Genomic DNA, 14,379 nt, shown 5'->3' with positions numbered 1-14,379 from the left:
CAATCTACAACACTCATGAATTCACTGTATTTACAAATATACCCAGTGAAGAAGGGAGTGAAAAGGATGGTTGAACTGCTTCTGCTAATAACAAAGATCATTCAGATTGCAGAATAGCACTGTTAGTTCTCAGCTCTGATTTGAATACAGTAGTGGATCAGAAGTGCAGGGCTGTAGGGGTTAATTGTGGAATGTCAGAGCAGATGCCCCAGTAATAATATCTGGCAGCAGCCTGTATTGTCCTGTGACAGCCATGCAATGCAAGCTCCTGAGGGAAAGCAGTGCACATCCCTGACATTCAGCAGATAGGACCAATGAATACGTAGGCAAAAACTGTGCAGGAGCCAATGAAAAATCACTGTGCACTGACTGATAGAGGAGGAAAACAGCCAATGGTGCTGTGCATTACATCTGAGCATCACAGACCCTTTCCCAGCTGGCAATTGTCATGGGAAGGGAGTAGGAGGAATGAGATGTATCAGAGAACAGAAAATACAGAATAACAACAAGGGGCATCCTCACATCCATTAACCCCCTAAGAAAAGCTCCGACTGCAATAAGGTGACCGATGGGATTTCTGCTACCATGGCAGCTCTATACCAGAGCACCGACTCTTCCTCTCCAAATAAATTCTTGGCTTTAAAAGACGTCAGAGAAGTAAAGGAAGAAACCACCTTGGATGAGAAGCTCTTCTTGCTGGCCTGTGAAAAAGGTATGGGCGATAATCAATCAATCAATCAATCAACCAACCAATCAGTCTATCTATCTATCTATCTATCTATCTATCTATCTATCTATCTATCTATCTATCTATCTATCTATCTATCTATCGAATGAACCTGTTGTGGCATCAAGCAGCCATTCAGGTTCACAGGAAATACATTTTATGTAAATAATTCCATAAACCAATTCCATCAATTCCTGATATGTGATACCTGTTAGAATAAATTTACGTGACAACTATAAATGATGTCTTTTATTACAGGTCATCTTGGAAATGCAATGTTTTCATTAAACTTACTTTGAGCTCCATGCCTTTTCTTATCCTGCTTGATTACAGTTGTTATTTATCTAAATATACTGGGTGCACAACCACCATCCAGTTTTTAGAATGAAGGAAAATGCATGGGACCGACTCTACAAAGCTTGCTTATAAATGTTTCAAATTGATTGTTATGCGTATACAGTCTCTAATATTTGTAGGAAAAAGAAAAATTGCATAGTGTATTATTATTTTATTACTACTACTACTACTATTATTATTGTTATCGTAAGTACACAGGATTGACATAGCGCCAACAATTTGCGCAGCACTTTACAAAATAAAGGGAGACAGTAGCATTATAATGCAATTTAAGACAAGAAGGTTTCTCATGAGAACTTACAATCCAAAAGGGGAAGGGCAAGTAAAACGAAAGGTAATAACTGTGTGGGGATGAGTTGTTCAAGAAATAAAACTTCACTTACTAGGTATTACTACCATTCTGTAATCACTCTATAAGTTGAAATGACATAACAACATAAGTACAGTATATTGTCATATTCACTGTGGATCTAGGATTCACCAGCCTGTGTATTTGTACTTAAAGTGTTACTAAACCCACAACAGTAAAATCAAACTGAATATGCAGTAAAGCATGCTTGTTATACTCACTGTGGAACCTAAGGGGTTAATCCTCCGCATTGTGTAAAAAGGCTGTTTGATCCTGACTTCTCTGATCCTCCCCTTTTTCTACTGTCCCCAAGCCATATGCTGATAGTACAGAGCTCTAGGACATACTCAGTTTAGTGTGTATTGCTAGAGAGTTTTTTTTTTCTTTGGGAGGGTGCATGTGATCAGCACAAGTCCAAATAGCACTGTCCAGACAGAGTGTCAGGGGTCATACAGCCTCATAGGACAGGCAGGGAAGAATGAAAACTCCTCCCTCAAGTGTTAACGAGTGCTCAGCTGGACACTGATAGAAATCACAAGAGTGCTATATACTGCTGATGAGAAAATATATTTAGCAGTTTGTATTTACTAAAATAATTGCATTTCCATGTTCTGTGTACTGTGTGAGACGAGCTATAGTAAATACAGAGTCCTGGGTTTAGTAACATTTTAATACCTACATATTTATTTTTCAACAGGATTCTGAACCATAAATATCAATCCATGCAAAAAATGCACGGACAAACCTACTGCATACATTTTGGATAGGATACACAGCATAGAAAGGCACTTTACAAAACAAATGTCATAAGACAAACACTAAGGCCATTGATGAGCTCTGTTTTAAACTTATTAGTTGCCTGGTTGTCATACTGACTCTCTTGGATCAAGTTTGAGGTACTGACTCAGAAAAAGTACGAAGATCAAAATTGTTGTCTTTTCCTTGACTTTCCTGATCTGTATACTTGTTCCTGATCGCTTACTAACAGTGAAAATATTAAAGTGGAACTCCAGACAAGCAGCGAAAAACACCTATTAAATATATTAATGGAAGCTGTTCTTCCTGCCAAAGGATTTGTGATTTTATGTATAGAGTTCTGGAAGTTACATCCTTCCCACTCAGGCAGTACCTGTCTCACATGGGAGGACCTCATTTTTCTTTGTTGCAGTAATATAATACTTACAGGTCTTTTCCATCCCCAACTGCTGATTGGATATTGAAAGGAAAAGCAGCAGACTGATGAGCCCACGTTTCTGTTCTGTCCTTCTGCAAACATCCAGGACTTCAAACTAGGGTGGATAAAAATCAATGATTTTTTTTAAAAAATCAAAAAAATCTGATTTTTTTTATTTAAATCGGATTTTTTTTATTTAAATCGGATTTTTTTTAATAAAATGCTTTTTGAGGAAAATATATTACCATCCAAAGGTTATTCCATCATGAAATAAAGATTAGTAATTTAATTATGTAGAATAAGGCTGTATATGTTTAATTTTTTTGGTAAATAAATTCCATTAATCCATTCACAATGTCATGCTCTTCCAGAGGTTTTTGTAAGATTATTGGGCAGTTTCTCTGCCTACAAGATATTATCACAGATGCTTGGTTTACTTTTGCAGTTCTCAAAGCTGAATTTGACTCAGCGGAGATCACATGCCTCTTCTTCACAGCAAAAATGTTATAACATGAACAGAGTTAAGAAAAAGACCTTCATCCTAACTTCTACAAACCTATGAATCCAGAATCAACCCCTTCAGTGCTAAGTTTCAAGAAGTTCAGTGAATAGAATAGAAACAATATTTTTCTAATTGTTTGGAGTGGAATAGATCTGCACAAGAAGAAAGTGAAACTAAGTGTGCGGAGGAAGGGGCTGACAGTCTAAGTTTCTTAAAATATATATATTTTGTTTAGCCAAATTAGTTAACAAACATGGATGTTTGTTTAAGCAAATAACATATGCTGTAATGTTATTGTTTCAGATGAATAAATCTATTTAAATTGTTATTATTAAGGTAATGATTATTTTTCTCCTTCCTAAATACAACAGAAAAGTTGTCCAAATATATTAAACTGGGGATAAAAAAACTAATATGAAAAGTTGCTATTCTAAAAATCTTCATCTATTGGCATATTAAAGTTATACCAGCAAGAATTAGTCTTTATGTAGAAAACTATGATTTAAATCAAGCCTTACTGACTAGTGATTTAAATCGTGATTTAAATCAGTTTGATTTAAATCAAATCCACCCTGCTTCAAACCAAGTAATTGGCTACTTGTGCTGCTTCTCTCTTCCCAAGTCTGAACTATACAGTACAGGGACTACAAGAGGCTGGTACCTGAAATGCTTGCAGTAACAAAACACATTTCCTGACTTAATGATGAATACAAAGCTGCATTTACTTGTATCTTTTATATCCGTTGGAAGTTCATGTTTATAGCTAGTGGGTCTAAATAATAGTGAGTCAACTAGCATTTTCAGAAAGAGGTCACTCATGGCCATCAACCATCAGTAGCAGCTCTCATATTACTTGTGGCTCTCTCGTTTTTTTTAGGGGGGGGGGAGGATCGGGTACCTAGTTTTGATAAGTACTTGCTCCCACTTCCTAGGCAATCAGAGGTTCTGCTCCCCTTTGCCCACAACTTACTGGGACATGTCACAAGTCCCAGAAGGTTGCAGGACCATTCATCATTCACAAAGCACAGTGCGGATTGTTTATGTGCATTTGGGAGCCATCTGTGAAGCATCAAGGTATCACAGCTAGTTTCCCTTAGCAAACATGCCAGTACGGGGACTCAAAGAATGACGAAAAACCAGTCCAAATAAAGACGGCGCTGGATCCCTGGACAGGAATATGTCCTTTTGTAGAATTTGTAGCTGTTGACTTTACTTTTTTTAGGGAGGGCAGACTTAAGATCCTGTTTAACCGCTTGCCCTCCAGAGGATTTACCCCCCCCCCCTTCCTGATCCGGTCATTTTTTGCGATACGGCGCAGCGTTACTTTACTGACAATTGCAAGGTCATACAACACTGCACCCTAATGAAATTTGTGTTCTTTTTTGCCCACAAATAGAGATTTCTTTCTGTGGTATTTGATCACCTCTGTGCTTTTTATTTTTTGCGCTATAAAGAAAAAGAGACCGACAGTTTTGAGAAAAAAACATTTTTTACTTTTTGCTATTAAACATGTCCAGTAAAAAAATTAAAAAAATCAAATTTCTTCATAAATTTAGGCCAAAATGTATTCTGCTACATGTCTTTGCTAAATAAAAATACCAATACGTGTAAATTAATTGGTTTACTTGAAAGTTATAGCGTCTAAAAATGACAGTATAGATACTGGAATTTATACTAGTAATGGTGGTGATCAGCGACTTATAGCGGGACTATGGCTAGCATTCTGACACTGGGGGAGAACTGGTTAACTGTCACTGACATCCCCAGTGACACTAATACAGTGGCCAGTGCTAATAAAAACACTGACACTGTACTAATGACACTGGACAGGAAGGGGTTAACATCTGGGGCGATCAAAGGGTTAACTGTGTGCTGTGTTGTGTTTTACTGTGTGCTGTGTGTGTGTTTACTGTGTAAGCACATTGCTGGACAATCTGGCAGCTGCAGAGAGACAGACAAACACAGGCAAAATGCTGGCTGTTATCTAAAATTCAAATCCCTAGGCTCTCTGGAAACCATGAAATTGAGATAATTCTCAGCATGAAATGTTTTATTTTGTCATTTGCTACTTTCTCTTTGGGTAATTCTCAGAAAAAACAACATCAAATAAAGATGCACAAAAATGAGTTGATTGACATAGCAGGTTAAGATGGCCTCACATGAAAGCATCAGGCCAAGCAAACCAGCTTGGGTTTTGAAGTGTATTTGTAACAGAATGGGTAGTCAGTTGAATGATCCAAAAAAAAGTAACAGTAACTTGCAGTACTAAACAGGTGCAAAGTTAGAATTAAAGTGATACTAAAGGTTCAGATGTTTTTTTAATTAAAAAAACCTGCTCAGGGCAATGGTTTTGCTCAGAGCAGCCCTGATCCTCCTCTTTTTGGGTCCCCGTCGGCACTCCTGCCCCCCCCCCCCCCCCCGCTGAGTGTCGCCAGACCAAGCTGCTTGCTCTGAGGGCACTTATGTGTGCTTGCTTCCAAGCCACCTCTGTGTGTCTATAAGATTTGATTGTCTGAGCCAATGAGGAGGGAGAGACCTGGGAGGGAGAGCTGCTGCTGCACATCGCTGGATCGTGATCAGGCTTAGGTAAGGGGGGCTTGGGGGACTGAGAGGGGAGCTGCACACTGAAGGTTTTGTACCTTCATGCATAGAATGTATGAAGCTAATAAACAGCCTTTAGAATCATTTTAATAATTCAAAACAAGTCCAGGATGGCAACGAGCATGCATACACCGCAGAATGATACAAAACAGATTATGAAAGCTGCACAAACATGGGCTCTTCACAGCAATGGCTCTGTGGCTCCATCAGGGTAACCTGGCTGCCGGGCATTTTCTCTATAAGACTTTATAAATAAAATTATTTTTGGAAAAAAAAAAAGACTTTATAACTACAGAGAGTCAAAAGGAGAATAACCTCAGTAAAAGAGAGCACCAACTGCTTCTTATGATTATCCTCATAAGCAGTGTCCTTCTCAGTGAAGTCCATTGTAGCTATGGTAGCACAGATGATCAGCTGGAGGGATCCATGAACTGAGGACACAATGAGGGAAGGCACTCCACTAGAACTAGAGTACCCTATTAGCGAATAGGGGTGCTTCACAAAGTAGCTCTATCATGTGGAGAAGCTGTGTGCTATTAGGCTCCTGCCTGGTTGCCCACACTTCTGTTCTGACAGTGGAGGGATGCTCACCTGGCTGCACAGCACTTGCTCAGCTACCTTTGCCTCATCAGGTATGGCCTTTCTGAGCTGCTGAGGGAGAGAAACTGAGAAACTTACCTTCCATGGATATGTCCAGGAACCCATGGAGTTGTGGGCAAAGGAGTTAAAGGGTCCTGCACCTGCATCTGGTGATTACATGGGCACTCTGCTAAATATCTAAAGTCAAACATTTTTTTTTTAAATTTTGGATAGGTTAGGGAAGAATTAGAGGACCTGCCTTGTTGCTTTGTTCCCAGTAGGAAGATCATCCATTCTTTCTGTCCTGGTGACCATTGTCAGCAAATACGAAATCCAAACATCTGTAACCAGAAAAGATGTTATGGGCAAATCTTCTAACTAGGACTCCTGTTCCAGTGACTACTGTCTAAGAAGCTATTTTCTCTCATTTCCTGTTGTGTTTCTAGGACATAAGGGGGCATCTCACTGACTGAACACAGACAAAAAAAACCACAGTAAGATATACAATACTTTAGCAAAAGTGGACATACAGTACATACTTAAGTCTAAATCACATTAATTTGGTTGCTTTGAAATTACTTTTGGATTTTTTTAAAGGTGGAAAAGTCCACACATGAGTCAATTGCGGGCAGGCATGATTTAAAGCGGAACTTGACCCAAAAGGGAAAGCTACACTTGTTTGCATCCTTCCCCCTCCACTGCCACATTTGGCACTTTTTTTTAGGAGGGGAAAATATGTCAGGTACCGCTCCCCCTACCGGTCAGACGCGCTGCGGAAATCAGAGCCGGAAGTTTGCCCCCCTTCCTTCCCCTGCATTCTTCTGGGACCTGTGAAGTGTCTGTGGGACCATTTACAAAGCACAGCACGCTTTGCACATGTGAAGTAGGAAACTGTCTGTGAAGCCGCAAGGCTTTATTGCTGGTTTCCCTTACTGAAAATAACGGCAGCTGCACCTGAAGTTGATTGAAGAATCAGCTCGGGTGAGGACATCGCTGGATCTCTGGACAGGTAAGTATTCCTATATTAGAAGTTAGCAACTACAGGATTTTTTGGGGGGGAGCCTGGAGCTCCACTTTAAAATACACTGGGCTGCACTTTGACAAAAGAGTTGATCATTGTTTATCATATTTATACTTTTCAGTTAATCAAGTTATTATGCTTGTGTTTCAACGTTTGTAAAATCTACTAACCCTTTCCAAATCATTGCAAGTTGATAGTATATCATCCAACTGTCTAATAATACTATACTAAGGAAACAAGTGTTTCCCACCAAAATGATTGCTGGGCAGCAAATATTTAGAACTGTCTACTGGTTTTCATCAGAAACTGTAGGTAGAATACTTTTTCAGTGTCCTTTAAATCTTCTGAAAGCTGTTGGGCATCATCACAAGCGTTGTATGTTTGTGCCCAATGTTATGTAATCGCACTGAGAATATTACTGTCTAATCTCTTCATAATACTGCATTAGTGTGCAATGGTCTAAAGCCCTAAACATAACTAACCTCTGGTAACACAGCAAGCCCTCCGGCAATCTTTTATTTCTGATACATACCTAGATGACTGCGAGTATATTACTCGCTCCTGTGGATTATTGTATGCAGCAATCTGCCCTCCATTGTTCTGGTACTTAGAAAGCATTCTGGAAACATGAAAGTCGTTTTGTATTTTTTTGGCTTGCCATGACTACAGTAGTCAAATTATCACTTTTTCTAATAATACTGTATATATCCAGAGTCCTTCCAGTTGTAGTTCTGTCCTTTAAGAAGTCAACTTCTTAAATACATAGACCTGCTATTCTGACTCTAACTATTGTATTAGTGATTTATCCTTTGCTGAGACCTTTATGCCTGGCCTGTATAAGCAGATACAATCACTGCGGACAGTCTTTATCAGATAGCTGAACTCACCAAACACCTGTTTTCTCATCCACTTTATTGCAATACAAAAGGTACATCAGACGACAAGATGTAGCAGATGAATGAAATGATGGTATTTGCAGGTCAAAACATGGTAATGCGTCCCCAGATGCGAGCAGATTACATGTAGCCTAGAGACAAGTGGCCATATTCATCCCAAGAAGACAGGGTGAAACAGGAAGAGGAATTACATTACTAGCTAGTGGGAGGGGACAGGATGAAAGACAGAAAAGGAAGGTGCAATAACAACAATGTCCACAAGATGGCAGTATATTGACATAACTATAACTATGCATTGCAATACATTGTTACACAAGAAGTGTAACAGCACACCTGCCAAAGCTAACATGGATAAAGAAGTGCTTTAATGACCTAGGTACCCAATTGTTCTAGAAGCCTTGCAAATCACCTGATGTTACTACACAGACCAAATTGCACTAACTATTTTTATTATTATTATTATTATGCAGTATTTATAAAGCGCCAATAGTTCGCTCAGCGCTGTACATTACAAAGGGGGACAGAACATGTGACAGAACAATAACAATACAATGCAAAACATGAGGGGATCGAGGGCCCTGCTCTTTTGAGCTTACAATCTATCATAAGAAACATAATAATAAACATATAATAACTATATTTGTTACATGTTCCCACTAACATAGCATAACTTGGTGATTTTGGGATCTCTGTTCTTTGCCTCGAAAACCTCAGCCCCTCTGATACACCTTCCATGTAGATAAAACCAGCAACTAGGTGAAGATGAATACACTTTCTCTTTATTTCATCCAAGGAGTACACATGTTCCAAACAGAGCCAATATGAACGATGAGTAAGGACTTGATGGGCTGAAACACGTTAGTGTTGGCTCTGTGTGGAACATGTGTACTCTTGGACAAAATAAAAAGAAATTGTATTTATCCTTACCTTGTTTCCGACTTTATCTTCATGGAAGGACTCTTGTGTTGCGGGGTAGAGACCTCAAGTTAGGCATGGTGAGTGGAAACAGAGAGCTCTTGTTGGCCCTGATTGCATGATTGGGTTGCAGTGCCATTATCTTGCATGTGTTCTTTGAAACATCTGGTTGAATGAAAGTTACTGCAACCACTTATAAAAACACAAGTATAGATACTTTTAAATTGACTGTGAATTAGCACCAGGAAATTAGCTCAGTGGGGCTGATTTACTAAAGGCAAATAGACTGTGCATTTTTGCCAGTACAGTTGCTCCAGAGCTTAGTAAATGAGGGAGAGCTATGCTGACTTCCATCATCCAATCACGTGCAAGCAAAAATGCAGTTTTTTTTATCTTCCTTGCATGCATTTGGGTATTCTTTGTAAACTGAAGCTTTACCTCATTTAATAAGCTCTGGAGCAACTGCCCTGCAGAGTACACTTGCAAATGTGCACAGTTTATTTGCCTTTAGTAAATGAATCCCAGCGTATTGGAACAGGTTAGAATAAATGGTGGTTTGAGCATAACATGAACACATAGAAGGTAGGTTCAGACACAGTCAAAGTCAACAGACAATGTTGGCAATAACCAGTGCATATAAGCATTAACTGCAATGTGAATAATAATATTACTATAACTAGTTTGGAGTGCACTCTGGGAGAATGGCTAGGACATGGTGCTATGTTTCCATGAGAGGTACCTCTTAGCATAAGCAATAGGTGAAGGTCTCTGTGTATCAGTTGTAAAGGGGCAGTCTTTAGTCTTAATTCTTCAGATAGTGTTGGGGCCCAGTTGTACCATTGGTGCACATAAGAATGGTCCCAGTCAATCCTGCAGGAAGCAATAAGGCTAATAGATGGTTGTATGATCAGTTCCTAAAGGGATCAGTCTCTCTATAAACAGATAGTAAATTCCCACAGCAGCAGCTCACCAGCCCCAGTGACACTGCAGCTCACCATCCGGTCACACAAAGTGATTAGTTCACTCTCTGCTCTGCACCCAGATGACTCTGTATCTATCAGCACCCCTGAACTCAAAATTCTGGATCCCACTCAGGTCATCGATATGCAGCAATGAAGATGCACACTGGACAGTGATATGCACTCTCTGGTCTCCCTCATGGCAAAGGGAAGCTTTGTCCTGTACAGTTTTACTGTGTGAATGGGAACACTAACCCCCATTTGACAGTTATATCTGTTTTTGCCAGGCCCATGTTTAAAACCTCAATGCCCCAAACAATGTTTCATAGAAGAGGAGCATCTTCCTGACTTGAATCAAATCACTAACTATTCTTTAGTACATCCTTTTAAAAACTGAAGAAGCTTTATAAAATGCCATTTGCAGCAATTGTTTTCTACCTTCCTTCTTATGCAACTCTAGATGAACTCCACGACAAGGTAAAATGAGGCCAACTGCTACTATCCACATTTTAGAGCAAAAGGAAAGCTATCCTTCAGGACACAGGACTCATGTTAATCAAGTAGAGTGTAGCCCTTTTTTAGGAGGTTATGAGAAATTACAGTCCCCAAACAGGATAGTGCACTAAACCACCACCTTCTAAGTGGAAGAGTGAGTTTGATAATAACGTTGGCAGTGCTTCCACACAGGACGGGACCATTGTGAAAAGAGGGGTTTCCCAGTAATCTAATCAAAGTAATAGAACAGAGAAACTAATGCAACCAGCATGTATTATTAACCATACGTATATACAGTAGATGCACACCAGTACAGATACAATATAAACTTTATACAAGAAAAAAAAATAATTATACATATTGTACATCCAATGTACAAACAAGTATTATCAGCAAAGGGCCCAACAAGAGTTCTGGTGGAATTGTGCCCAATATATATAGCTATTAATAAAGATACTTCCTGATAAACGATTTAGCAATGTTAAGTTGCAGGGGCCCCTGAGATTGATTGCAATGCGTTGTCCATGCGTATTCAGTGATGAAGAGATTGTCGAACCAGACTGGAATGAAGCTTCTTACTGGCAGTCATTGTGGTGTGGCACTGGAACTCTACTCTGCACTTTAGTCCTTTCCTAGTAGTTTCTAATCTGACATGCAACTGGACCTATAACTACCAGAATTGGCCATCAGATGACTAACTTGGCTGTAGCCTATGCTCGTTTTCGAGCGCTAAGCTATAACTAGCCATAGAATCCCAGACAGGAAAGGACTGGATTAACTAAAATAACAGGATCTAAACAGAATATAACTTTAGTGCAGTAAATAGGTTCATCTACTAATATACTGGAAGTTGATCACCACACATATAAAGTTGACCACCACACACACAAGAGCACAAACCTAGCTATCTGTCAATGTGCAGGTGAGTTAATAACAATAGGACAGAGACTTGTCAGTCACTAGAATTCAGATCAAGAAGTTATGGGCAGCTGTAGTTAAACATCTAGAACACAGGAACAATGACCTAATAGTCCCTGTTTCTTGTCTGAATGAAATACAGCTGAACTGCATTTTTAATGCCCCCCCCCCACCAACTTATCCCACTTGAGCTCTAAAGGTAGCTGACGGGGGCAACAGTTATAAATGCTGTTGCACTCAGTGGGCAGGCAGTAGCACCCATCAAATGCGATTCTTTCACCATATGGTTGTGGTGCAGGTTTTTAGGGTTTAAACAGGTGGTGAAGGGGCAACTTTAACCACTTCCTGCTCAACCTATAGTCAAATGATGGCCGGGCGGGACATTCACCATTTCAGGTGGATGTCATATGATGTCCTCCTGGAAAGAGAGATCTGTCCACCAGTCCTATCACAGCAAATCCCATGACAATTGTACACAATGGATGGCAATCATTCATGCCATCCATTGTGTACCATCGTGTTGAACTCTGTGATTGGTAACAGCAATTACATGGTACAGACAGTGCCAATCACAACTAGCCACAGGAGTAAACATTGAATAAATCAATTTCATACAGTAACAATGGTTGCTTATAACAGTGAAATTCACTGGTATAAGCAATCATAATGTGTATACTCCGGAGTAGTACAATGTTATTATGGTAACATTATATTGCTTTAGTCACAGTGTGACAGTAATTTTTTTTGTTTTGCTTTTACATGCTGTCATCAGTCAGAATCCCTGATCACTGCCACACCAGTTATATGATGACGCTGCACTGCACTGGTGACAGTATGTGAAAAAAAAATTGCGCAGAAAAAAACAATTAAAAAAAATTTCTTCATGTTACAAAAATTTGTGACAAAAAAAATTACAACTTCAGAAAACATGTTATGCCTCTTACTAATTACCGCAGACTGTCTACGTTCCAAAAAGAGGCAATTGGGGGGTATTTGCACTATCCTGACATTTGGGGGGATTTGTACTGTCCTGACATTTGGGTATTTTTACTGTTCTGACATTTGGGGGGGGGGGGGGGGATTTGTACTGTCCTGACATTTAGGGGGTATTTGTACTGTCCTGACATTTGGGGGGATTTGTACTGTCCTAACTTTGGGAGGGGGGGGGGTTGTTTTGTCGTGACATTTGGGGATATTTGACTGTCCTGACATTTGGGGAGGATTTGTACTGTCCTGACATTTGGGGTGATTTGTACTGTCCTGGCATTTGGGGGGGGGGGGGATTTGAACTGTCCTGGTGTTTATGGACCTCAAGAAATTAGATCGGCTGTCAGTACATCAGGAATGATCGATTTTCAGATATATACCATAGTTTGTGGGATTTGTACTGTTCTGACATTTGGGGGGATTTGTACTGTCCTGGCATTTGGGGGGATTTGAACAAAAATGGAACATTCAGGGATGATCGGTGCAGTGGTGCGGGCAGTGACAAGCAGCGATCTCCTGTATGGCTTTCAATGAAGCAGCTGGAAGCCGCAGGAGGGACTGCTTCATTGAAAGCTGCTTCATTGAAAGCCATACCCACCCTTCCTTCCTTCCATCCACCCCTCCCTTCCTTCCACCCACCCAACCCTTCTTTCCTTTCTTCCTTCCTTCCTTCCTTCCACTCACCACACCCCACCCCACCCTTCCTTCCTTCCACCCACTCCTTCCTTCTTTTCTTTCCTTCCACCCCTCCCTACCTCCCTTCCTTCCACCTCTCTCTTCCACCCCTTCCTTCCACCCTCCCTTCCTTCCTTCTACCCACCTCTCCCTTCCTTCCACCCCCCCTTTCAATGAAGCAGCTTTCAATGAAGCAGTCCCTCCTGCGGCTTCCAGCTGGTTCATTGAAAGCCATACAGGAGATCGCTGCTTGTCTCTGCCCCCACTGCCACCCCTCCCACACACCCCTAGTCCCGGCACTGCTTTCCCCCACCTTATTTCCACTCACCCAATGCTAGCGGGCGAGTGGATATTTAGAGGGCTGCTATAAGGGATGGTTGGCAACTCTTCTCTGGGGAGGGGGGGGGGGTTCAGACCCCCCTGACTCCCCCTTATCTGTGCCCCTGCATGTCAGCTTATCTCTCTCTCTCTCCACTTCCATTATTGTTAAGCCATCCTCACAGAGACAGGAAGTGCTAATACATCATTTTAAATAACACTGTGTTATCAGTAGCTAACAGTTACGGAGGCAAAATTAGTGGAGAATGAAGGACACATAGATTGCTACATTCAGTATTTGCCTTAAAACCACTGCAGTAGAGACAAATTAAAATATTTAACTACAATGGTCCCATTCTAAATGTCCCACATGATCTCTAGCTATTACCCCAATTGTTTCTGAGGGTGTTCCACCTCAGGTTGACTTGTCACAAAATGAATCTTATAATTTCAAAGTAATAGCAATGTTTACTAAGCACTCCTGTCACAAACCTGAATTGGGAGCCTAGGATGACGAGGGTAGCCTCTATTACTACCCTAGTCCAAACAACCCTGGGTAGGAGGACAGGAAATGAAAAGAAGAAACAGTCGTATGAGTGCTCATGGATGATGTTGCCATTGCTGGAACTTTGAAGTGTAGTCGCCAAATGATCAGATAAGGTCAGGAACATGCACACTCAAAAAAGGGTAGACTGGGCAAAATTGTACCAGGTAGAGACAGAGTCAGTAATAGGCCAGGTCAGCAGACAGTGAGGGATCAGAGCATCAGACAGGAAATGTAGCTGCTGAACAAGTCAGGGGCAATATAGGAGCAGATGAGTAAACTAGGAAGAATCACAGTTAGGACAATAACAGGAATCAGAAAGTCAGATTGAAGAATCACTGGTTCCAAGTAAAAAGCTGAAG

General features: G+C 40.5%; 1 protein-coding gene across 2 annotated transcripts in view; it reads left to right on the top strand.

Moving 5' to 3' along the window:
• Positions 1–362: 362 nt before the first annotated feature.
• The window catches only part of TRPC1 (transient receptor potential cation channel subfamily C member 1), a 98,395-nt gene continuing 84,378 nt past the window's right edge, over positions 363–14,379 (top strand). The window contains exon 1 of one of the 2 annotated variants that reach the window (XM_089672566.1): positions 363–712. In XM_089672566.1, coding sequence (XP_089528692.1) covers positions 586–712 — 127 coding nt within the window. In that variant the 5' untranslated portion in view covers positions 363–585. The remainder of the gene's footprint in view (positions 713–14,379) is intronic. The other variant, XM_089672567.1, reaches the window with a different exon arrangement.

Source organism: Staurois parvus, unplaced genomic scaffold, assembly GCF_062004578.1.
Source record: "Staurois parvus isolate SC_StPar_1 unplaced genomic scaffold, SC_StPar_1.0 ptg000131l, whole genome shotgun sequence".
In the NCBI taxonomy this organism is placed as follows: domain Eukaryota; kingdom Metazoa; phylum Chordata; class Amphibia; order Anura; family Ranidae; genus Staurois; species Staurois parvus.
Note: the sequence above shows the minus strand (reverse complement) of the source record. Positions and strands in the feature narration are given on the sequence as shown.